Source organism: Sturnira hondurensis, unplaced genomic scaffold (assembly GCF_014824575.4).
Source record: "Sturnira hondurensis isolate 20B ecotype Veracruz unplaced genomic scaffold, ASM1482457v3 Scaffold0012488, whole genome shotgun sequence".
Taxonomy (NCBI): Eukaryota; Metazoa; Chordata; class Mammalia; order Chiroptera; family Phyllostomidae; genus Sturnira; species Sturnira hondurensis.
Window position 1 is genome coordinate 2,826,987 of NW_028085119.1, and position 25,696 is coordinate 2,852,682.

The 25,696-nt window shown below is 39.2% G+C and overlaps 1 protein-coding gene across 1 annotated transcript in view; it reads right to left on the bottom strand.

The window, feature by feature from the left end:
• Positions 1–25,696, bottom strand: part of CUBN (cubilin) — a 254,992-nt gene that overhangs the window by 66,986 nt on the left and 162,310 nt on the right. Inside the window, exons 41-52 of the mRNA XM_037060773.1 lie at positions 23,077–23,223; positions 20,458–20,648; positions 20,120–20,303; positions 14,948–15,122; positions 13,588–13,766; positions 12,203–12,412; positions 11,448–11,588; positions 9,910–10,091; positions 5,470–5,641; positions 4,202–4,408; positions 2,083–2,232; positions 112–233 (exon numbers count right to left, since the gene is read on the bottom strand). Coding sequence (XP_036916668.1) covers positions 112–233; positions 2,083–2,232; positions 4,202–4,408; positions 5,470–5,641; positions 9,910–10,091; positions 11,448–11,588; positions 12,203–12,412; positions 13,588–13,766; positions 14,948–15,122; positions 20,120–20,303; positions 20,458–20,648; positions 23,077–23,223 — 2,060 coding nt within the window. The remainder of the gene's footprint in view (positions 1–111; positions 234–2,082; positions 2,233–4,201; positions 4,409–5,469; positions 5,642–9,909; positions 10,092–11,447; positions 11,589–12,202; positions 12,413–13,587; positions 13,767–14,947; positions 15,123–20,119; positions 20,304–20,457; positions 20,649–23,076; positions 23,224–25,696) is intronic.

Below are 25,696 nucleotides of genomic sequence, written 5' to 3' on the forward strand. Positions count from 1 at the left end.
TGCAAAATCAAAGGCTAATATTTGCTTATTGAAAGAACTCTGTTCCCACACAGGACATGATATTGTAGTTCTATAGTCTCAGAAGTAATTTCCTCAGTCATCAGAACTCACAGTGATGGTGTGGCCTTGCGGGGCTTCCAACAACCAAGAACAGTGGGTCAATTTGTCATAAGAGGCTGGATAGTTGGGGCTTGTGATCACTCCACTCTCACCTATCTGTATTCCGCCACAGTCTGAAATTAGATTTGCAACCTTCTAAATAAGGTAGGAAAAAAAAAATCCCTGCAAAACCAAAGTACATTATACTTCAAGCTCTCATATTTTATAATTTAAAAATACAATAAATGAATAAATAAATGAAATTGGATAAGAGCAAAGTAAAGCTGTGTGCAAGATTAGAAATAAACAAAATCTTATATGCAGAATTATAGAGCAAAACAGGCTCAAGTTTAGTACAAAGGAGAAAGAAGATAATACTGTACCATAATGCAGCGAAATTAGGTGTGTGTATAACTGAGAGTGAATGTACTAGAGACAAAATAAATAAAATTGCCTTTCTTGAAAAAGCCAGGCCAATGAAAATAAATATAAGCTGGGAGAATATGATTATTTCCATCACTAAAGACTTTGTCATTTGTTAATAAGCACACGTGTCTGCAGTCAGCTATCAAAGTACACTGTATATTAGCACAGCAGTTGAAAAACATATATATATATATATATATATATATATATAAACCATAGCATGATATTATGTTTCACACAAATAATACTGCTTCCTGAAGTCTGACTTCTTTCTTTCAATCTAATAAGGAAAAATATACTGGCAACATGATCAATTGAGTAGATAATGCTTGTCCCAATGTCACTCCTCCTCACTCCTTCTCCCAATCAACTCCCATTTGATTATAGTACAAAAATGTTAGATAAAACCATAACCAAAACATATTTTGATTTATATCCAAACTTAATGGGAAGAAAGGAGATCTCCAAAATCAACAAATAAGTGCACTCAAATTCTGAGGGGTAACCTCACGTTGAAAGTGTATTAGTCTGAGAAGATAGAGAAGCAAGATGTGTGTCCCAGGGATTGAGGTCTAAGGTTCTTATGACCAGACAGAAAGAGAACATATGACCTCAGACCCCCACGAAGTCAAGAACTAGAGTTGAGAGTTCACATAAAGCTGGGGATCTGAAAGGACTGCCATGTTAGAGAAAAGGAACTAGAAGAACTTCAGGGGCCCAGAGCAGCAGCAAGGAGTGATCCTGCCTGACCCGGATGAAATTTTCAGGTGCAAGTATCATAGATGCTTCTAAATCTAACACAAAACATTAGAAAATAATACCCAGTAATATGTTCAAAACATACATCATGACTAAATAGGGTTTATCCTGGAAATCAAAGAATGGTTTGAAGGCAAAAAAAAAATCAAATTAATTTATCACATTAGCATATTAAAGGACTAAAATAGAATCATTCCAATAGATGCAGAAAAATTATTTGATAAAATCTTATATTCATTCCCAGGGTAAAAAGCAAACACAACTTTTTTTGTACACTGGGAATTTAAGGGGCTTTCTTTATTCTGATAAGGAGTATTTATTGAAAACCTAAGAGCAGCCCATATACTTAGCAATGGCATGTCGCAGGCACTGACATTAAGGTCAAGACCAGATGCTCTCACCTCTTCCATTCAAAATTATGATAATGGCTTAGCTAGTGAAATAGTTCAAGAAAAAGAAATGAACTATTAGGACTGCAAAAAAACCACTACCATTTGCAGAAGATATGATTATTTATACAAAAAAAACAAAGACAACTGTAGTTAAAATACTAAACTAATGAAAGTATAGCAAGATCTCTGGGCTAAAAAACAATATAAAAATTTAAAAATTCCTAGATATCAGCAACAACCAATCAAAAACTGTAATTTAGAATATCCTACTGGCATTAGCAGCAAAAGCAATAGCAACCTAGAAATAAACCTAACAAAATATATATGACATATTTAGGGAAAATATTATAAAAATGTTACCTATTGTTTTATCGCCAGAGTTTGAAAGCTCATTCATAAGTCTTACCTGTAAAGGAGTACTGCGCGTGGAACCCAATATGCTCTACACGTTCATTGGTGACAAGGTGCACCCAGACCTCAGGATAAGGGATAACCAATGGCACTGTAGATGCTGAGGGTCCACACAGTCTCCATAACAGAGGCCCTTCAGCATTACCTGAACAAAATAACACATCAAGTGCCATTATTTATACAGTTTTTCAGAAATATAATTAGTGAATTTGGTAGGAATCAATAATAAAAAAACTTCACAGTACTCATTAACACACACTTGAATTTTTCATTAGTAACAGACATTTCAAAAATTTCCTCTCCATCTTTGTCAAAAGCAAAAAAAGAGAGACCCTCCAAGACAAAAAACAAATAAACAACAACAAAAAAGCATGTTTTTCTGGAATGGGCCTCTTTCTCTAATGTAGGCACCATTATGTTCCAACTTGTTTTCATAATTATCTTAGTATATCTAAACAGAGATGCAATTAATTTTTTTTAAAAAACCCTTTTGGTTTTGCCTTGTTTTTTTTTTAAGAAGTAAGAAATATAATATCAATGACAAACTATATTATCAAGATAAAAGTTGTAAATACTATTTTAATGATTTTTTCACTGTATTTTTTAAAAATATTTTATTTATTTATCTTTTAGAGGGGAAGGGGAGGAGAGAGGAAGAGAAACATCAATGTATGGTTGCTTCTCGTGCATCCCCTGCTGGGAACTGGCCCCTGCTGGAAACTGGCCTGCAACCCAGGCATGTGCCCTGACTGGGAATCGAACCTCGATCGTCTAGTTCGCAGGCCCGCTTTTCACTGTATTTAATCAACTAAACACATGGTATATTCAGTACTCAGGCCAAGAACTATCATATTTGAAGCTGAATATTTTTATGAAGATCACTTTTCATTATAATTTGATTAACATTTATAGAGCATTTGTAGAGCTCACACTTAGCTGCTTTTTTTAAAGTAAAACGACATCACTGATCTTAAAAATCAACAAACATATAGTATTTTAACTGTCTCTAAAATGGAGGGGCAGAGAGAAGATTGCATTTAACTGACATACAGCTGTTTCATTTGAATCTATAAGCCAGAGGCTCGCTGCCGGTGGCAGTGGTGAGGGTTCACCAGAATCACATGGAGAAGGGTCTCAACCTGCAACTTCCATTCTCTCACGAGCTTTCTCTAGATCTATCTGTCTCACAGAGCCCACACGATGCTCCAGCTGAGGTAGGGGGTCGGTGATCACAGACTTTATCTATTTCTCCTTCTAGAAAAATCTGTCCTCCATGTTCTCAAATCCATCACTGATTCCGAAAATTGTCACCAGAAAACTACATTAGTTGTTGCTGCTTTCAGCCTCCTTTTCTTTAAATTTTACAATAACAGGACCTTGGTGAACCTTGGATGGCATAGATGGTCCACCATGTTACTTTTTGTCTCTATTTTTTAATGTGGAAAAGAGTGTCCATGTGTTGATCAATCAGGGCAATTTAATGGATAATCCACGCCTTGCCTATAGGAAAGAACTAAAATGGATTCATCTTTCTTGAGTGAAGATATTCAAACTTTCTTAACAGAATGATGGTCTACCACGTACACCTCCAGCCTTTTCTGTCACGAAATCAAAGACAGACGTGACTGCTCTGGGGTTGATTCCTCGCAGAGCTCCCACGGCTTCTCCATCTGGTGCATTTCAAAACTTCTTTGGACTTCAAAGGACTAAGCAGAATCCCATGGCCGCTTTTGTGAACCCCTAAGTTCAGTAACCCACTGACACTGACCAATTTTTGTTCCACTCTCTGAGGAGAGGACTCTCGAGTACGAGACTTCAGTTGAAGGGACCACCTGAATGCATTAAGAGAGGGAAGACAGACCAGAATTCCCCCTGGGTAAATCTCACGCAGTTGAGATGTAGGGTCAGGTTTGGGACATGATTCATCTCTCTCATCGTTCACAGGGCATGTTTTCCCCAGCTGAGCACACACGGTCATGGCCCTGTCTGCCCAACACTCCCTTGGATTTTACGTACGCATGCTGCAGCCATCTGACTGCTTATGCTGGTGCTCTGCAGGCATAAGAAGAACACTGTAGATAAATGGGAGAAAGGTCCTTGATTGACAAACTCACCCACTCGGAACTCTAGGACATCAAGTTGACAGTCTTGGTGATTTTCCAGGTAAAAATCTTCAAAATGAATGTAAATGGATGAATTTTCCTGATTTGGATTGCTGAGCGTCCATTCACAGTTTAGATTTCTGGAGTAATTACTGACTCCGTTATAACCAGGAGAAGTAAAGTTTCCTCCAGGGAAATTTGAGAGGGACCCGCCACACACTAAAAAAAAAAAAAAGGCAACAGAGGAAGTAGTAGTAAAATTCATGCTGTAACAGAAGATATAAACAACACAGTAGCAATCTCTGCAACAATAACAGTGACATTTTTACTACTTTCATTTTTTTTCTAGGTGAAGTCAAGGTTGTGGGTGAAGGGCTGGATCATGAATGCAAACCTGGGGAGAAGTTTCAGTGGGTTTAAATAAGCCCCTTCTTTATTTTCCCATAGGGGAAGAATAGGTGGGTGGGTGAGGTTTGGCTATGCATTAATATTTTCTCATTTGAGTCTACTGTTCATTAATATTTAATTTAGAGGAATATCAAAATATAACAGTGGTCCCAATTGCTTCTACTTAGCAGTTTTCTACCTATCTAAGCATTTAATTGGATCAAACAGATTATGTAACATTACAGTGCCAATGAATCTGCCCCTTTTAATAAGAAATAAACACTCTACATATCAATAAAATAACTTACAGAGTCTTTTTTTAAGTTCTAATCTTCCTAAATTTAAAACCTCTTGGATAATAACACCAATTCAGAAAGCAGAAGGACATTTGGAATTGAAAGGCCATATCTTGCTTAATTTTTAAATACTCTTTGTCAAATGTGAACCCTCCTCATTTACACTGGAAATGTGTATGTAGACAGATGACTAAGAAACAACAAAATCTGTATTAAATTAGTGCAGTTACTCTTTGGAAGTGAGTTACCTTCTACAGAGCAGACGGTCTCTCAGCACGAAAGAAGGACAGAAGACAGCACAACTGGAAACCAACTACAGTGGCAACACTGCACGGAATTGAGCTAGCATCTTTCCTAACAGCATTTTTTAAAGTTTTAATTCATGATGGCAGTTCTCCTTCTAAAACTGAAGGTTTTTTTTTTAAATTAAAAAATTTATCCATCATGGGTTTTCTGTCTGGTTACATATGTCTGTTTCATGCAGAAGATCCTAGGCGTAAGTTTAATCACTGAAGTGAAACTAGACGGCTCTGCTGCTGCAGGCAGCAGCTGTGGGGACATCTGCCATGCATGTGCGTTCACGACGCCCTATATTACCTGCATCTTCACTGGATGTGTAGGAAGCAGTGAAGCCTCCATATGGCCTGGATCCATCGGTGAAATAAATTACTTTCATCGTATTTCCTGAAGATTTGATCTCATCACTTACATTCACATTGCTACACAGCTTCTCCAGCTGGGGTGAGTTACTTCTAATGCCATTGAATACCTGTTAGAGAAACAGTTTAACCTTTAGACACACGGTCCATCTTACTGAATATTTCCTAGGAGATTACATTCCAAGTTCAGAAACACTTCCTTCTCAGGAAACCCTGTGCTAAAATGAATTACTGAACAATATGGGCTCCTAGCCCAGTGCCACAAACCACTATATTCCCCAGAGCACATTTTGTGGCCTCAGGGTCGTCTCACTAAATGAAAATACAGCACTAATACCCTCCTGCCATGTGGTGACAGATGAAAAACGGCTGCACGCCTTGCAACGGGCGACCGTGCTCCCCATGTGAAGCAGAAATGCCAACACACTTCCATCTCGGGCACAGCGCTCACTGATGGGCAGGTCTTCCTAAGGCTGCATCCGGACCTCTGATGTTTCAAGTGAAGACTTAAATCTTAGTCTCTGACAACGTGAAGAGTATAATCAAATATTTTTAAATGCCTTGAAAAGCCAATCTCTATCAATAATTCTTTCCTAATTACTAATAGATTCAAGCTTCAATTCTTTTACTAATTTGAATTGTAAAAAGTAGATTAGAGTATTGTTGACTCCAAAATATTAAACAATAACTCATTATGCACATCGTTACAACAATTGGCAAAGTATTATTTCACTTCTGTACAAAATCAAGAAAATGTTCTAGCATGCCTGGTGTTTGAGAAAGATCTGGAAGTAACTAAACAGTAATTGAAAGAGTGGGTGATTGACATTCCTTTTTAAAAAGGGTTTGAATGTCTCTCAATTACAAATAATGGCATACAGTATGACAGTAATAACTATGGAGAAAGAAAATGTGCTCCATCACAAAAGATAGAGGCTTTATTATTTACTATAATTTATCATGAAATTTAGCTCCTTCCTTCCTTCCTCTCTCCCTCCTCCCCTTTCTTCATCCTCTTTCTTTCTTCCTTCCTTCTTTCCTTTCTCCTGGTAAGTTCTCAAATAAATAAAGGATGAGCAAAGGGCAACCCACATCCCCTTGTTGGGAGTAGAATGAACAGCAAACACACAAAAAATATCAAACCTATAAAAATACATTGCAAAAAAGGAATATGGACATTATATTGAAAATTCAGTATTAATTCTGAAAATATTTCTTTGTTGGAGTTTTAACCTCCCCAGGAGAAAAAAAAACCTGTAGAAATGACATCGGTAGTTTCCACTAATTAAACAGTCAAGTCTCCTCCCTCCCTTGTTGCCTGCCACGAAGCCCACAGGTTGACAACCCCAGTTCTGCATACAGAGCTTCCAATCAGCCACTGAGTACTCCATTGGTAAGTAGAAATGAACAGCCAAGGGTTATGAGACATTTAGGGACACATCTAATGTCAAAGGCAGGGACAAATATAGTAAATAGGAAACAAGAACTTAAAGAAAATAGATGGCAAAAAAGCAAAAATGTCAAAATTATAATTAAAATAGTCGTGTATGTATGTGAAAATATTATATATATTGAATATTTAAATATATAATATATTTAAAGAATGAGAGTACAAGAAGCACAATTCTAGGTATACACATTCTTTACCACTCATCTCCACTTCCTAACCCTGAAGAAGCTATAAGAGCACATGTCTTTCCAAAAACAGCAAATTAACCAAGAAAAGGAAATTCTTATACCAGAAAGCCAGGGATCCAGCCCAAGAGAGGAACAGAGGGACTCGGGGATTTGAAGGGAATCCCTACATGCAGCTGGCATCAGGCTTGCAGCTGATGAACAAAGGCTCGGGAAAGAATATTGCTAAGGAAAATGAATGAAAATAATAAATGTGCTTCATTTTATAGGATGGAGATATACGTCTGGAGTGAAGGTGTATGGAAGAAAGAATTAGTGATAAATTTATAGAAAAACAAGAAATTCTAAAAAGGACCCTATTATTATTATTATTATTATTATTATTATTATTATTACATTTTTCAAAAAGCAAATGCTGCCTGGCTTAGCTGCGAGTGGTGTTTACATAATTATGGTAATGGAAACATTCAATAGCAGTTCAAACAAACTGTGACATAAGTATTTTGGAGGAACTGGGGGAGCTTGTGAGGTGTGCGTCTGTGGTGGTGGGGGGGCTGCTTCGTGAAGAGAGCCGAGCCCTCGCCGTCCACAGCTGGGAGTACACAGACAACGCAGAAGGCCCCAAACAAAGAAGTAACAGAAGAGGAATATTATTTTGAAATAATGACAGAAATTCCACAGGAAGTAGCTAAAAGAGTTGAGAGGAGGAGCCTTTGGCATCTATGATGCTGAAGCGGGGAAATGATAAGACATAATTCCGAATTTGTGGTTATCACTGTAAATTTTATTTTAATTGTTTAGGTTCTAAAACTATGACTCTTCATATTATCTTTCCTGTAGGGCATGTGAAAACTCTGCTGGCAAGATCCTCCGTAATCATTACCTTCAGTATAATCTCAACTATGAAAACCAATTCAAAGGAAAAATAAGCCAGTACATACATCAGAATTTTAACAATGTGTCTGTAGAATTCCAAGTATTTTTATTTTTCTAAACTCTAATTTCAGCCACTAAGCATGCATTGTATTTATAATCAGCAACATAGATTAAAATTAGTATAAAAATGAATTTATGTTATATAGTTACAATTGCATAATGTTAATCATTGCCAAGAAAAGAAAATGTATCAAAATATGGTATAGCAGGAGTACTTAATTTTTTTCTTCAAATATGAGAACTTGGCAAAATTTTAAGCTTGAATATGATCATTCTAGGGTACTAAATAGCGGTAGAAACATACAAAAATATTTTATGTTTTTAAAACTCACTACCCAACAGGAGACAATTAAATGAAAAACAAAAGTGGCTTGTTTTTAAAAAGAAAAAAGATGGTACTTCTATTTATTCATTCAACAATTATTGTCCTCCTTATGGGCCAGGCCCTGGAGATTCAGCCTTGAAGGAAGCTAAGTACATGCCCTAATGGAGTTCCCATCCTAGGTGGGGGGAGCAGATAATAAACAGCAAACACATAAATATGCCGAGTGGCAGCTGTTCAGACGTGCTATCAAAACAACAATGTAGAGAACCAGAGAGGCCAAGCTGAGGTCTATTTAATAGATCAAGTTTTGAGCAGACACCTCGACGGAGTGAAAGAATCAACCAGGCAGCCTTCTAGACAAAGGCAATAGTGCATGTGAAGTGGGCTGTGGGAGGGTCTTGGCATATTCAATGGACTGAAAAGGGGCCAGTGTGGGTGGACCCCGGGAGTGTGAGATGAGATGCAGAGGCAGGAAAGGGAGGGGCAGAAAACAATGTAGGGCCAGGGAGCCATTGTAAAGATTTGGGATTTTCCTGTGAGTGAGATGGGAAGGCATTAGAAGATTTTCAAGGAGAATAAGTGATCTGATTTACATTTAAACCCATCACACTGGCTGTGGTGTTGAGAATGAACAGAGAGGAGGGTGGAAGTTATTAAAATAAATCTGAGTGGTGATGGTGGTAATAATGGATGTAATGAAGAGTGGTTAGACTCTGGATCCACTTAAAAGATACAGCCTAAGGGATTTGCTTATGGATGTAATATAAGGTGTGAGAAAAAAGACTCCCAAACACACATCAAGGTTTTTGAGCAATTAGGAGTTTGGAATTGTATTATTTACTGAGATAACAAACCCTGAAGAAAGGACAAGTTGGGTGGGAAATACTCTAATATTAATCTACTACCACCACCACAGTCAATATGCATATAGGTCTGTCATTTCACAATTAACAACCTTATTTCACACTCATGGATCTCACTTTTGTTTTTTGCTAAGCAGAGGTAAAAATGCCCAGGGTGTACATCAAAGCATTTGAGCTTGGCAACATGGAGGGCAAGCAACCCTGCTCTCTCAAAGGAGTCACTCAGCACCTCTGCACAGAACAGTATTATGCAGGGCCACTCATCTGCTTTACACTTTTGGTGGTGGGCTGTTCTGTGACTCTGGTCTCATTTAGCCATGTGCTACTCACAGGTGTAATTTCTCTGTTTACCCCATTTTGCCATGTATATTAGCTCTTAAAATTTATCCTACCTATGACCCTGAGGTATGTTGTGACCTCTAATAGCCTCTTAAAACAGCTTTTGCAACTATTCTAGCAGTTTATTGTTATTTTTGTCCTGTTTAAAATACTTAGAATTTTCCTGAAATGCAGTTGCACAATGGGAATATTCTTGATCTAGTTTTCTGACTATGATTTATGAGTCGATTAACCCCTTTACCAATGGAATATAATATCTCTGACTGCACAAAACCCTTACCGTCACATGCTCGCTGCTGCAGGATGAATGAGCTTCCAGCCTCAGGTTGTTGAAAGTTAGGCTGACCTGACTTCCTTCCTGCACAGTGATTCTCCACTCGCAGATCCGGCCATGGGGATTTGGGTTTGGGAAGTTGGGAGAAGTGAATGTTCCAGCAGGGCCCTGTAGATCCCCACCGCATTCTGAAGGGGAAGAAAAAACAAGGAACTCCCAATGAAACCAAATCGACTCCTTCTATAAAGAATGTTCTCCAAATTAAAGGCTTATTTTTTCATTCTCACATTACACAAATCATTGCTCTTATTTATGTGAACCCTGAGAAAGAAGACACCTACTCAGTAGGGGTCTCAGTGGCTAACTGAGCCTAGAAGCCTAGAAGCCATTTCTGCACAGGGGCCTCTCAGGGAAAAGCTTGCACTAAACTTCCTGCCTGCATTATGTTGCTGCAGTTTGAGCCAGCCCTTATGAAGGAGTTCCTGGAGCCCTATTTCAACCAGTAGGACTGAGCCTTCCCCATCCAACCGGAGCTACATAGCCATATTCCCATCAGCTTCTTCATTGACCAATCAGAGTGGCTCCACTCTGACCAATCAGGACAGTTCCTTATAGACTAATCAAACAATGAAATTTGGAGTTCTCATTTGCATGAGGACAAACCAATCAGGGACTAGCAGGGGGGACTTCTGTCTATATAAATCAGCTTCCCTGTGGCTCTGGGAGCAGTTTTCCTTTCCACCCAAGACTGTGTTTCCTCTGCTGGAGCTGAGACACCGAAGATGTCTCATCAGAGCAGAATGGGAAGACCAGCCAGAGATAGCAGAGCTGTCCAGCCAGAGAGGGGCCTGGCCTCAGGGCTGCCTAGCTGAGGGTCACTTCACAGCTATGCTGTATCACTATTGAGCTGTTTTGCAATGAACCGAGTTTCCTCTTCACTGCACCCCAAATTGGGGATTCCTACTGGCATAGAATTGTTGCCAACAGCCATTGGTTGGCACTTAACTATATGGATGTGAAGGTTTTTATAGGATATTTGTATTTACTTCCTATTTCTAATACTAATATTTGATCTTTGTTTCCAAGAATGATAGTTCACAGCATTTATCATCACAGCCCAAGAAATATGGCAGACGAGTAACTGTAGTAATCTTAGTCAGGGAAGTCATAAGGCTAAAATAATTATCCTTTTTTTTTTCAGACAAGATCTTATTTTACCCGAGTTTCTCAGGGAATTTGGAATGTAAACTCTGGCACTAATGGGCTGGCTTCCTTAAGATGAGTAACGTAACGTCGTACGGCTCCAATCCCCTCCCATCTCCCCTGAATGCTGGTTCCCTTCCCGCAGCTTTGCTCACAATCCTGGTTTTTCACTCATTGCTGTGACTGTCAGATTGATGTCTGCCTCCCCACTAAGCTGTAAGGTCCAAGAAGACAGGGTTCATTTTTTTTTATCCAACTGGTACAACATCTGTTCCTAGCATAGTATCTATCTACTGTAGGTGCTCAATAATACATATCGTTAAATAAATCCATGAACTTACCTTCCAGACTGGACTCAAACCAAAGTCTGAATCCTGAGGCAGTAAGAGAGCCATCAGTGACAAACCTGACCAAAGCAACATTGCTAGAAGTGTCCACGCTGTCAGGAACGGTGCTTCCGCAGTATCTGCCCAGTAAGTTTCCTGTGAGAGTCAAATAAGTAAGTATGTACATGTCCTGGTGCAAGGAATAATAAAAGATAAGACCCTGTCTGTGAAGAAATGATCATTTCTGTCAAGAGAAGCAGGCCAAACACGAAGAAAAATCAATATATTCATATGTATGAAGTGCAACAAAAATAGCAACCGATCGGGCTCGGGCATCTGAGCACAATGAGGAAGGCTAGCTCATTTGGTTAGAGAAATGGTCGGAAGAAATAAAGTGACATCTATTTCTCATAGTATCTCACACCATGTCATAGTATTCCCAGGTTAAACCACCTTTTCCTCTCCTTACAGGACAGGATGTCCCTCCGATAACTGTATATGACACTGGAATGTCAGAGCAGGAAGACAAAGCCTGCCCTACATTGTGTTCCCTCAGTGGGGTCCCCAGGTAAGCTGTAGAAAGGCACCCGGGGCTCAGGACACTCATTGTTTGTGGGAGCGTCAAGGGAGAGCAAAGTGGGCACATCTGTGTTTCTCTGCGAAGAATAGACACAGTTATGCTTTTCTTAGAAGTGAGGACACTTCAAAGGCTGAATGAGTACATGTGAAAATAAACACCCCGCAAAAGACAGCAGACATATTTTACTGACCAGAGGTATGGTTTTCCCAGATCTCAACAAAGTCTCTTTCACAGCCAGAGGAGTTCTGAAGGTTAAAGTCATCAAAATGGATGGTGAGATAGTGCCCCGGGGCACCCTGGAGGTGCCACTCACAGAATAAATCGTCCACATATGGGAGGGTTGGATAGCCGATGCTTTGGATGACACCGCTCTGCCCTGTCACTGTCCCCCCACAACGGGCTAAAAAACAAAAAACAATATTCTATTAGAGTTTTAAGAAACTTCACCAGCAGCTCTGAAAACTTTTAGGTATCGAGTGAACACGAATTGAAGTTTTAAAAATTCTGAAAATGTTTGGTTAGTGCTTCCCTTACTATTGGAAATCTATTGTTGATGTAAAGAGAAATGATAACATGAGAGCAATCAAATAATGGGAAATGAAAGACTGGGAGACTGTTGAAGGCATATTCTGTGATATTTCTAATTCTCTTGGGATACTGTGTAAAAGCTACTAGTTGTAATTACGCTCCATTTCAAGAACCAACTGATAGACAGATAGGGCCCGCCTCTATCCTGTGTTGGTGATTCTGAAGGCTGAGTAGAAATTCTGCCAGAAACAGTGCTGTGGTTTGTTTCTGATGCCTACCGTTTCTGGTTTAATTATCAAATCCATGTTTCACTGTAGTCACTGGTATCTCAGGGTCTTGAAAATTACTATTCAATTACTTTTCATTAAATGGATGTGATAGATTGAACTATATACAATTTGCATCAGGCTATGAAACAACCTATGGTATAGGTTGAATGTCGTCACAACTAGGCTTTGCAAGGGTTGGGTGTGTTAAATACATTTAGTTAGTGTCCAGACCCACCTTCAATTCTATGAAATTGCATCATATTACAGTGAACTCTTGGTATGCATATTTATGCTCACTTTTTAAGAAGGAAATTAAAACACTGAAAAGACATTTGCTTTTTGTCTAGTGACTCATTTGGCACCAAAGGCTTAGGAGAAAAACATCTCAATTATTTATTAATGATAAGGATTTCAAAATCATTATCTAAATATAATTAATATTTATTAAATAGCTTTACTATTTAAAGTAATACATATTTTATAACAGGAAAAATAGGAATTTGACTTAACTGAATGTGTTTTTCACAAACAACTGAGAAAAAATACAAAATATTCAAGTTTGTTAAAAAGTGTTTTAAAATGGAAATCAAAGTAGAAATTAAAATTAATAAGTGACTTGCAGTTTTAAGCATTTTCTTCTTTACTTCTATCATTAAAATAATTATTAAAATTAGGCAGATAGAAAGATTTCTTTTATAATGAATGGTGTGTTTTTAGAGAAGTTTTAATACATTTATTCTATTACTACTTTCTTACTGAATATAAAAAGTACTGTTACCTATAGAATACTTGGCCTTGAACCCTACATGCGTGGCGCTGCTGTCAGACCGGAATCTCAAATACATCATCTCTCCTGAGGACAGCTGGCTGCTGGGCAAAGATGTCCCGCAAAACTTGGAAATTATCCGTGCATTTGAATCAGCTCCATCTCGCAATTCAAGATAACTGGATGTGCAGCTAACATGAAAGAAAATTCTGTTTAATATATAAAGACAATTGCTCTGACATATTTTGCTTAAAAAAGATTTTCCTCACTTTTTGTAAGGGCATTATTAAATTATCTTTTTTGGAGCAGAAGACACCGAGACAGAGTCAATTTAAGTGCCACGTTACTTCAGAACATGCTTCCTAATCATAACACATCCTTTATTTAGTTAGTAGCTGAAAGAGATGGGTTCTACCTGTCCCACACTGAAGAATATTCACTTGCCTTTTATATTCTGTATTAGTTTTACAAATTTAAAAGTTATTCTCAAATTATCCCCAAGGAATTTTTTTTTAAGTTTTTTTGTTTCACATGATGATTCAACACATTTCACATGACACAGACAAACTCTCTTGATAGTTCTGTGAGCCGGGTTAATGGTGAGTGTCAGCTGGAATTTTCTGTGTATTTAAAAGAGGGCAAGAAGTTACCCAATATTTCTTGAGAAAGTCAATCAGTCAATTAATGCCCACTGAGGGGAAGAGTGACATCATATAAGATGCCCAGAAATGATTAAAAAAAAAAGCTCTTGTATATGTTTTGTACCACACGCCTATTCATGAAAATGCACGCATACTTTGTTAACTGAAAAAAATAGTACAATTTTTGGGGGTTTTAGTCTATGTAGTCATTTGCTTTGTGTTCACCATAGTAAGACTTACTTTCTGGTGTGTTATCTTTCAGAATTCTTATTAAATAAGAATTAGAATTCGTATTGTGTTTGCTTTAGTCCTGTTTCTGACACCCCTGGGGTCACATAACATACATTTCCATATTTTAAACAAATGTTTGATCATTTATGACACTCAGTATGAGGCTGGGCAAATAAATACTCATCTACCAGAGACACTATTTTTCCTGCGAGAGGAAAGGCAGATCACATAAATCTCAAACAGCCATCCTCAGTGTCTCTTGGAGGATGTGCAGGGGTCACAAGGGACAATATGTGTTTGCAATCCGCTCAGCTGATGGGAGAGTGGCTGTCAGGCAATGTTTTCAGGCTGGAGGCGTTAAAACATTTTTCTGCTGCATTCTTAGATTGCCTGTGCAGTGTACGTTTCTAAGAAATGAAAATGGAAGTCGTACCAAGACATGACAGCTGAAAAAAAAAGACTAACTCTGGCCAGGTGAAAATTAAATGGAGGTGACCTACTTGGGTGTTACTTCAATATTGAATTGATCTTCAAACTGAAGCTTTATGAGCTTTCCGGGAGGAGCAGCTATGAGCCAAATGCAGTCAGCGTGCTGGGGATAATTGTCTGGGTGGTTGGGGGAGGTCACATATCCAACAGAGTCCGCATCATGGATGTAGATATGGCCCCCACAGGCTGTCAGGAAACACAGTTAAATCAGTCTACAGGCTGGGGAAAGAGGAAACAATCAACTGCTATGCTCACTTAAAAATATCTCTTTATCTATATTTCCAGTGTCAACTTCCTTTCATCTAAAATTATCCTCACTCACTTTTTAAGCAAATAAACTCTGAACTTGCTATCAAGGAAGCTACCAAGTGTGTCACTTTTTAATTTGCCAGACCATACATCCTCTCTAGAAGTTTCGCTTTTTCTTAAAGCCAACAAAACGACCACGGTGCACAGAGCGTGCAGTAGAACGTCGCAGAACCACTTCTACCCATCACTTAAATGAGTGTGTAAATGCACTAGCACTCGCAACTGCCCAGTGGCTGTCCAGTTTGGCAGAACAATGCAGAGCCTTGATCTTATGTGTTTAAAAGACTTGGCAGATATATATTTGCACAACTATGTGGGCATTCACTCATTACGTTTCTTCAGGATTTCGATGCATTTGCAGAGCAAGAGATGACTAGCATGAAAGAATTTATTACCCAGTTTTTGCAAGAAGATGAATGAGCTTTTTAAACTTTTCTAAAAGACCAAAGTATTATGTTAAAATACTTCCATTTTGGCCCTGGCTGGTGTAGCTCAGTGGATTGAGCACGGGCCTTCGAATCACACAATCGCGGTTCCCAGTCAGGGCACATGCCTGGGTTGCAGGCCAGTTCCCAGCAGGGGACTCACGAGAGGCAACCATACATTGATACTTCTTTCCTTCTCTCCTTCCCTTCCCCTCTACAGATAAATAAATAAAATCTTTTAAAAAAGAATTTATCATAAAAAAATACTTCCATTTTATCAACAGACAATTTTTCTTTTGGCAATCTCAGCAAGTAAACCAAGCAATAAACTGGCTACATTGAGTACTAGGAATGCCAATGAAATGAACCTGTTCAATACCTTAGCCTCACAGATATAGGATCTACTAAATTCTATTGCCATTTTTTCTACTGTCATTCAGCCACTTATGGTTATTTCCTAAATTTTGTCATGACCCAGAACTCCTTATTTACTGAAACCTTAAAATGCAAGTTCCTTTTATTGTTTTTAACTCCCTTGATCCCAGTGTCTCCTACAGAATTCTTGCAAAATCTCAGTTCCATGGTTGTAACAATCAAATCATTCATCAAAATTTCTGCCATTACAAATGCATGTTCTCCAGTCTCCACACTGCTAAGCAGTATCCTCATTTTTTTCATATAGCCCTGGCCAGGTTGCTAAGCTGGTTAAAGTGTCATCCCATGAACCAAAAGGTGGTGGGTTCGATCCCTGGCCAGGGCACACACCCAGGTTTTGTGTTTGACTTCTGTCAGGGTGCATATGGGAGGCAATCAATCAATGTCTCTCTCTGTCTGTCTCTCTCTTCCTCCCTCTCTAAAAATCAATTAAAAGTATACCTCTGGGTGAGGGGGTGAGGATTAAAATTAAAAATTTTCAAATGACAACAGCTACTTAAAACTTGACTATATGCCCAAACCCTTCATTTTCCCCCATTTCCTTACTAGTCTCAGCACTGGATTTTAAGCTTTACCTCAGAAAGACAGTAGCAGTCATATGAGACCCCCCTCTTAATTTGTTACTCCCTCACTTGTTACCATCCTCAATAAATTCACTTGTTTCTCTACCCTCCTTCAGTTATTCGTTATACACTGTCTTCCTGTACCTCTGGCTGGGGCTCCCATTCTATTGTCTCCTCGGGGACCTTGCCCTCCACTTACACTTTTAATCACTCCTCTTTGTTTCTTTGATCTTTCTATATATGATAAGCTCTAGCAATTTACAGTCACTCTTTTTACTTCCTCACCACCCTTTCTTTTATCCTCTTCATCTTCCCTTCACTTTTCAACCCCCTGAAAGCACTCTTGGCCTTTGGCTGGGGCCACAACTGCCTCACAGTTGTGTACCCAGAGGTCTTAAATCTTTATCTTATATCCACAGCATTTAACATGGTTAGCCACATCTTCCTTCTTTATACTGTTGTCCGTCAGTTTCTTGGACATTAAGCTCTCCTCTCCTTGCTTTACCCCTTTCACCACCCCTCCTTCGGTCCCTGAGCACCTCTTCCCAAGCCTTTCCTAGCTGGAAATCCCAAGGGATCCTTCTGTGGGCCCTTCGTCTTCTCAATCTAAATAATTTTCTGACTACTATCATTCATCTTTATGACATAAGCTACTACACAGCCAGTCTGCTAATGATTCGCATATTGCTAGATCCAGTCCAGATCCCTGCTTGACCTATAGACTCCTGTTCCAACAGCCTATGGGATGTCTGCGGTAGATGTAAATCAGAGACTTCAAACTGACCACGTCCCTAACTGACTTATTATCTACTTCCCATGTGTAAGTTAATGATAGTATCTGTCCTTCTTACCAACTCCTTATCCATCTTCACTACCTTGTTTTTCTTCTTAATACATTTTACCATGTGACATACTGTATATCTTATTTATTATCTGGGTTTTAACACTAAAATAAGGCCTCGTGAGAACATGGATTTATTTCTTTACAGCTCTAGCCCCAGGACCCAGTACAGGGTCTGTCACATAGCGACTTCTTAAGTTTCTAAGATTCAAGTATCCACCAGCCAGTAATCTATGGGCCATCCATGGGGCCTTCCAACCCTTCCCTCCTTTCCCATGTCCAACCGACCTCAAAATCCACTCAATTCTATATTTATAACATCTCTCAATATGCCTTCTCTTCTACATTCTTACAGACATTGCCTTAGTTCAGGGCCTAATACTTTTCCCCTGAATTATGCTTTCATCTGCCTCTCCACTCTAGTCTTTTCCCTTTCAATGTGTTTTCAGTGCTGCAACCACACTGATGTTGCTAATCTGATCATGCCACCCCTGCTTTGGGTTAAAATCTGTCAAGGGCTCCCCACTGCCTTTTAGCTAAGATCATAGCTCCCTGTGGTGGCAGCTGCAGCCCCTAGCACTATGATTCCTGCCTGCTTCATCACCATTACATGTACCTCCTTTCGATTCTGTTCTCCAGCAGCAGTGAATTCTTTCAACTCCATGGATGTGCTTATCGCATAACCACTGAGACTTTATATGGGGTCACATCTTTTCCTCATTGATTAGCATATCTCTATCCACCCACTTTCCCTGGAGCCTCCTCTGACCCTTTCAGCTGAGCTAGGTGCTTCTCTTACGGGTTTGCATAGCTCCCGATGTGCTCCTCTCGAGTTCCTACCACGCCATGTGCTAACTGCACTTGGCTTGTCTGTCTCCTCCACTGCACTGCGAACTCCTCTGCAAAACGTGGTAGTTTGCAAGGTGTAAAGCACTTGGTAAATGTTTTAGTAATTAATTAATAAGCCAATTAATTGGTAAAGATAGAGAACACTGATCATAGGAACATGGAACTCTCAATCGACCATATTGAAAGAATATCTCCAGAGAAAGATGGTATAGAACTAGGAGGATTAGGTGTCAGGGTCGTTTTCCAAATACCATGTTAAAGGCTGATAAATGGTAGTGGCAGAGAAGGTAAGTGTGGTGGAAAGACAGATGGGGAAGTAGAAGGCTGCTTGTGTAGTTAGAGAAAATGGTTAAACCAGAAGGTCCAGAGAAACAAGAGTGACTAAATTGCTGGGGTTGTCCAGCAGTAGGCTTTGAAATCCCAGGCCGCTATGTCTAATGTTAATGTCAGAAAGATGGGGAGAAGGTAATAGCCATACCATTCTTGTATGAACAGAGGGTCCACAAAGGAATAATAAAAGTCACAGTGTTTGCAAATAGACCTTTAGTGTATCCGGGTTCCCACTAAACATTGACTGTAAAAACATAATTCAGGAGTGAGTCTAGCACGGGTAAAAATGGACAAGTGGAGTTTTGTGGAGTGGGCTGAAGTCTCTTCACTAGACACAGGCAGTGTTATGCTACAAAGTCTTGGGACCAGGTGGAATCCTGCCCAGTCAGGACTCAGCAGCAGAGCTCTGCATGAGACGGGCATGGAAGACAAACTCCTGATCTATAATGTAATGGGGCTGGTGTCACAGAGCTGTAGTTTTAAAGGCTCCTTTCAAGTGCCAGAGCCACGTGTGCTGAGAAGTGACAGAAGGACATTGCCTGTAGTCATAGAACCTACTTGAGTGATTAGCTGGGTTTTTGTATCTGTTGGTGGAGACTTAGTTCTTTTCCTTTTTCCAAATGAGGAAATTACACTGGCATTTTAAATTCTCATTTTTGGAGGGTGTATAATAAAACATAACTTCATAAATTAGTGTGTATTTTGAAATAGATTAAAAAATCTGAAATGGAGACCATAGGATTGTCCTGAAATCCATATTATCTAAGTTTGAAGCAAAAACATACTCTCTACTCATACCACTCCTTTGTCTGAAGTTATCCTTATTTAGTTATTTATCCAATTAAACATTATATAAAAATAAATATTACACAATTAAATCATTACAGTAGAATTAAATGTAATTATAATCAAGTATAATTAAGTAAAGGTAATTAAGTCAAGATCACTACTGTAATATATAATTAAATGAGTAATAATAGAATCAGAGGATCATATGTTCATTTAAAAGAAAACATACACATGATTACAAAACAATGCAATTATCATTCTTACAATGTTTCTATAAGCGTATGTAACATAATTAGGTATTTTAGAATGGAGAAGTCTAAAGAATTTAAAGGGATCATTAAAATCAGTTCAATTTATACTCATGGAGAATTTTACTTTGTTCATTCACTTGTTATGTAGCCTTGAGGGCAAAAAACAGCCTCATTTTACTTACCCGTGAAATGGAAACAATGATACCTTCCCTGAAAAGTAGCCATGATGAGAGACTGACTGTATTGAACATGAAGCAAGTGCTGGATAGGAGGTAGCTATTCTCACTACTTTTATTTCAGAAAGGAACATTTTATTTTTCTCAAGTCTCTTCAAACAAGACCGAACAATTTCAGGGAAAGTACAGAGACTATTCTCAATGAAAACACTTACCTAAACTCTTGGCTTCATATCTGATCTTAAATCCTTGGCCCCCATCACCATCATCAGAAACAAACTGAACAAGCATCTGGTTATCCGAGGTGAACAGAGTGGATGAAGGGCGACTGCCACAGAAATGGCCATTTCCTCCATGGGGCCCCAGGGGTGGAGAAGAGGTATCAGGTCCATTTTTTAGCTGGAAACACAAATTAAAATTGTATACATTCCTTCACATTAATAAAGATGAAGTTCAGAAGTTCTATTGATTCATCCAGGAGAGAGAAATCATCATATTTTCTTAATGAAATCTGCTGAGAAAATAATGAGAAAAAGCAGCAAACAAAACCTACCACCAAGTAATCCCCCTGGTTACAAGAAGAGTCTCTGTTTGGAATCTGGAAGGGCTGTTCAAAATTCACAGCGATGGTCAGACCACTCTGCACCAGGACGTGCCAGGAGCAGTTGAGACTGGGAGGGTAGGTCTCGGGGTAGTTGGGTGACGTGACAATCCCTCTGTTAGCATGTAAGTATCCACCACAGCCTTCCCAAGGAGAAACAAAGAGAATTCATTTTTTAATTGAAAAGTTGAAGAAACTCTTTAACATTTACAGTTGGATTTTTTGGGCTTTTCTGTTTTTCTTGAGGATTTTCAAACTTAGGCGATGGAAATGTGGTTTTGCAAGGGCACGGATGGACCTGGAGAGCATTATGCTCATTGAAATAAACCAGGCAGTGAGGGACAAATACCATATGGTCTCACCTGTAAGTAGAACCTAATCAATACAACAAACAAGCAAACAGAATATAACCAGAGACACTGAAATAAAGAACAAGCTGACAGTAACCAGAGGGGATGGGGAAAGATACAATGGGGGAAAGAAGGGGAAGGGTCGTCAAGGAACATGTGTAAAGGACCCCTGGCCAAAGCCAGAGGAGTAGGATTGAGGGTGGGAGGTGGGGGTGGCCGGGACAAGGGAAAGTGGTGGTGGGAAAATGGAGACAACTGTATTTGAACATTAATTTAAAAATGATAAAAAGAAAAGAAAAATAAATGTAGTTTGAAAGTAACCGAGGCCAAAGTGTGGGAAATGATTAGCACAACAAGCATTTCACAAGGGCACACTATTGGGTACTTGCTGTTGCTAAGATCAGGAAAATTAAGTAAGCAATGGAGACAAATCACTTTCACGAAGCTTACTTTACAGATGAGGAGGATATACAATAGACACATATAACATGTGAGATGGTGTTAACGTCCCCAAAGAAAATCGCAGGAGGGAGGGGACAGCGGCACTGCACTGCCCGTGGACGTTAGAAAAGGCATGTTGTCAGGGGAGCATCTGAGTCGGCCGTGAATGAGACGAGGGCTGAGCCACAGGCAGTCCTGCTGAGAAAACATTTGGTGAAAAGGCTTGACGTGAGTGGTAAACACATCACGGAAGTCAGAATGGATGAGGTAGAGTGAGAGATGCAAAAGGCAGGAGGGTCGGTCATTCAGGAAACTAAAGGACTCATTTTTAATAAGGAAAGGAGGGCATTGAAGAGTTTTCAGTATCAGAATGGCATGATCTGACTGAAATTTTAAAAGAATCACTCTATCTGCAATACTTACCCTGTAATTTGGGGGCAGGGGGAAGCAGAAGTAGGGTGCCCAATAAAGGAGTGATTTCCTGAGTCCAAGGAGAGATGACAGATGCCTGGACTAGGAAGGTGAGGCAGACATACGGGAAGGTGTGGGGATCTAGATTTATTGTGAGGGTAGAACCATTTTGATTTTTTAATGATTAGGATTTATAGAGTGAGAAAAGATTAATCAAGGATGATTGCCAAGCTTTTTGGCCTAAATGGCTAGAAGAAAGTACTTTTACTTACTAAAATGGAGAAGAGGGTGGCATGAGAAAGTCTGGGGGAGGTGGTGAAAAATGGTGGGAGTCAAGAGTTCAGTTTTCCATGGCAACTTTAGATAGCATGAGCTGTCAGAGGTGCATACATGTGATACGTGATGTACAGTGAGAGGTCCAGAGTTAAGGAGAGCGAGCGGCCAGAGCAGGCAGTAACTCGCCAGTTGCCAGGGGCTGAACGGTAAGTAAGAGCAGAAGAGTGCATTTGAGGAGCTATATTGCAGGGGCAGAAATGTATCTCAGGTCTGATTCCAAAGCCTGTCCGATTAAAGCACCGTGCAGCCTGCCTCCCTTGAGGGAGACAGTTTATCTTCAATTGTTCTCTACAAAAGGCATACATAATAGTGAATATTGATTTTTAAGGTCTAGATTGATAATCTACCTTAAAATTATATTTTTCGGTTAAAAATCATGGGAGTCTTTTGATATTCCACATTCCATAGACTACTTCTTAAACTTTAATCTGGTTTGGACTTAAGGTTATTATTTGACTCCACATTTTGTCAAGTATTAGAAGTCTCAATCACACTACACATGACAGGCTGTCATACCCTGTGCACATCCTCTGACTCATCAAATTCATTTTTTTAAGGCCAACAAGCTCTTCTTGTCACCCTTCCAATGAATTATTCTGGCTGAGGGCTTGATGAGGATATCTTCTATATTCCTTTGACTGGTTATTTCTTAGATTGACGATAACTCTGACTGATTATTTTTGATGTACAATGGCTTTGTGCTGTCTCCTAGTTCCAGCCACAGCTAGGCTAAAAATTTGTTTTAAAGATATTCCTTGTGTGCCTACTGTAGAGAGAAGATAGACCACCTCAGGTACCTAGACCTGAAGGAAGGGCCTTCTTTTTACAACTTGGCCAGTTTCTTGGATCAAAACTCTGTACCTGATATAAAGACAGCCATCCAGAGGCTGGACAGAGACCTGCGTGCTCTGACTTATACTAAACCTGTGTCTAGGCATGGAAAAATGAACAGAATATGTTAGGGAGCAAGCAAGAGATAGGTGAGATGACATGAGATGATGCAAAATAAATTCAAGGTCTTAAAACACATTACTCTTGTGAAAGGATGCATTGAAGCCCGCCCTGGTTATACTGAAGTCCGAGGTAAACCGGATCCACATATACTCTCCAGTCGACCGGATGGGTCCAGGGATCTCTCTGCCACAGAGAACCGCTAGTTGCTGGGCCATGTTATTGTCACCTAGGACCAAAGAAAGGAAACATCAGCATGAAAGTGTGTTTTCAGCATCACCTCCACCATCATGTGCAACCTGACCAAAGCAGCTCACACAGTTTTCTCAGAATGACACCACCCCTAGCACATAATGGGGTTCTCTAATACAAGGACACTCCAGGGACTACATCACCGCGGCTCCCGTTTGTAATGGTGCCACCTGCCTTTTCCTTTACCCTTTCTGAGAAAGACTTCTTTGACACGGACAATAGTGTGGATTGCTGAGGGGAGGGGTGCATAAGGGAACTAAATGGCAATGGAAAAAATACAACAAAGATTAAATTTTTTAAAAGTCTTCTTTGACAGTTACCACTGTCTCTCTGAAAACCGGCTGGCAGTTTCCTGGCACTGAAAACAATACTAGAGTACACTGGGTTGGCAGTAACTGTGGAGCAGTGCTAATGTGTGCATTAGACACCGATCTAAATCTTATTTTTACTTATTTTTATTTGTTTCATTTTCTAATTGCTGTTCCATTTTTCCACCACTACTTTCTCCTACCCCATCTACCCCACCTCCCACCCTCAATCCTATCCCCCTTTGGCTTTGTCCATGGATCCTTCATACATCTTCCTTGATGGCCCTTCCCTTTCTTTACCCCATTATATTTCCCCCCCTCCCCTCTGGTTACTGTCAGTTTGTTTTCTACTTTAATGTCTCTGGTTATATTTTGCTTGCTTGTTTGTTTTGTTGATTAGGTTCCACTTATAGGTGAGATCATATGGTACTTGCCTTTCACCACCTGGCTTATTTTACTTAGCATAAATGAAAATGCTCTCCAGTTCCATCCATACTGTCATGAAGGGTAGGAGCTCCTTCTTTCTTTCTGTTGCATGGTATTCCATTGTGTAAATGTACCATAGTTCTTTATCCACTCATTTACTGATGGGCACCTAGGTTGCTTCTAGCATTTGGCTATTATAAATCATTCTGCTATGAACATTGGGGTGTGTAGGTTCTTATGGATTGGTGTTTCAGGATTTTTATGGTATAATCCCAGCAGGTCAAAATGGCAGTTCCAATTTTAGTTTTTTGAGGAAAATCCCATCCTGTTTTCCACAGGGCTATACCAGTCTGCATTCTCACCAACAGTAAGTATACTAGGGTTCCCTTTTCTCCACAACCTCTTGTTTGTTGATTTGGTTATGATGGCCATTCTGACAGGTGTGAAGCAATATCTCATAGTGGTTTTAATTTGCATCTCTCTGATGGCTAGTGATGCTGGGCATCTTTTCATATGTCTCCTCCTTGCAGAAGTGTCTGTTCAGGTCTTTTGCCCATTTTTTAATTGGATTGTCCACCTTCCTGGAGTGTAGTCATATGAGTTCTTTATATATGTTGGAGATCAAACCCTTGTCCAAAGTATCATTGGGAAAATATATTTTCCAATACAGTTGGTTCCCTTTTCATTTTGCTGATGTTTTCTTTAGCTGTGCAGAAGCTTTTTACTTTGATGAAGTCCCATTTGTCTATTCTTTCCTTTCTGTCCCTTGTTCTAGGGGACATATTGGTAAAAATATTGCTTTGTGGAATATCTGAGATTTTCCTGCTTATCTTCTCTTCTAGGACTTGTATGGTATTGACTTATATTGAAGTCTTTTATTCATCTTGAGTTTATTTTTCTGTACAGTGTAAGTTGGTGGTCGAGTTTCATTTTTTTTTTTTTTGCACATAGCTGTCCAGCTCTCCCAACACCATTTGTTGAAGAAGCTATTTTTACTCCATTTTATGCTTCTGCCCCCTTTATCGAATATGAATTGATCATAGAGACATAGGTTTATTTCTGGGCTCTCTATTCTGTCCCATTGGTTTGTGTGTCTGTTCTTTCATCAGTACCAGACTGTTTTTGATTACTGAGGCCTTGTAAATGTAGTTTAATATCAGATATTGTGATTCCTTCTACTTTGTTTTTCTTTCTCAAAATTGCTGTGGCTATTCAGGGTCATTTATGGTTCCATATAAATTTTTGAAATGTTTGTTCTATATCTGTGAAATATGTCATTGATTTTTAACAGGGGATGTATTGAATCTATAAATTGCTTTGGGTAGTATGGACATTTTAATGATGTTAATCCTTCCAATCTGAGAACAGAGTATATGCTTCCATTTTTTTGTGTCTTTCTTAATTTCTCTCTTCAGTGTTGTATAGTTTTCTGAGTACATGTCTTTTACTTCCCTGGTAAGGTTTATTCCTAGGTACTTTATTTATCTTATTGCTATATCGAATGGGATACTTTTCTTGATTTCTGTTTCTGATATTTAATTGTTGCTGTACAAAAATGCCTTTGATTTCTGAATATTGACTTTATATCCAACTGCTTTGTGGAATTCACTTATTAGGTTGAGTAGACTTTTGGTGGAGTCTATAGAGTTTTCTATGTACACTATCATGTCATCTGAAAACAGTGACAGTTTTATTTCTTCCTTTCCAATTCTGATA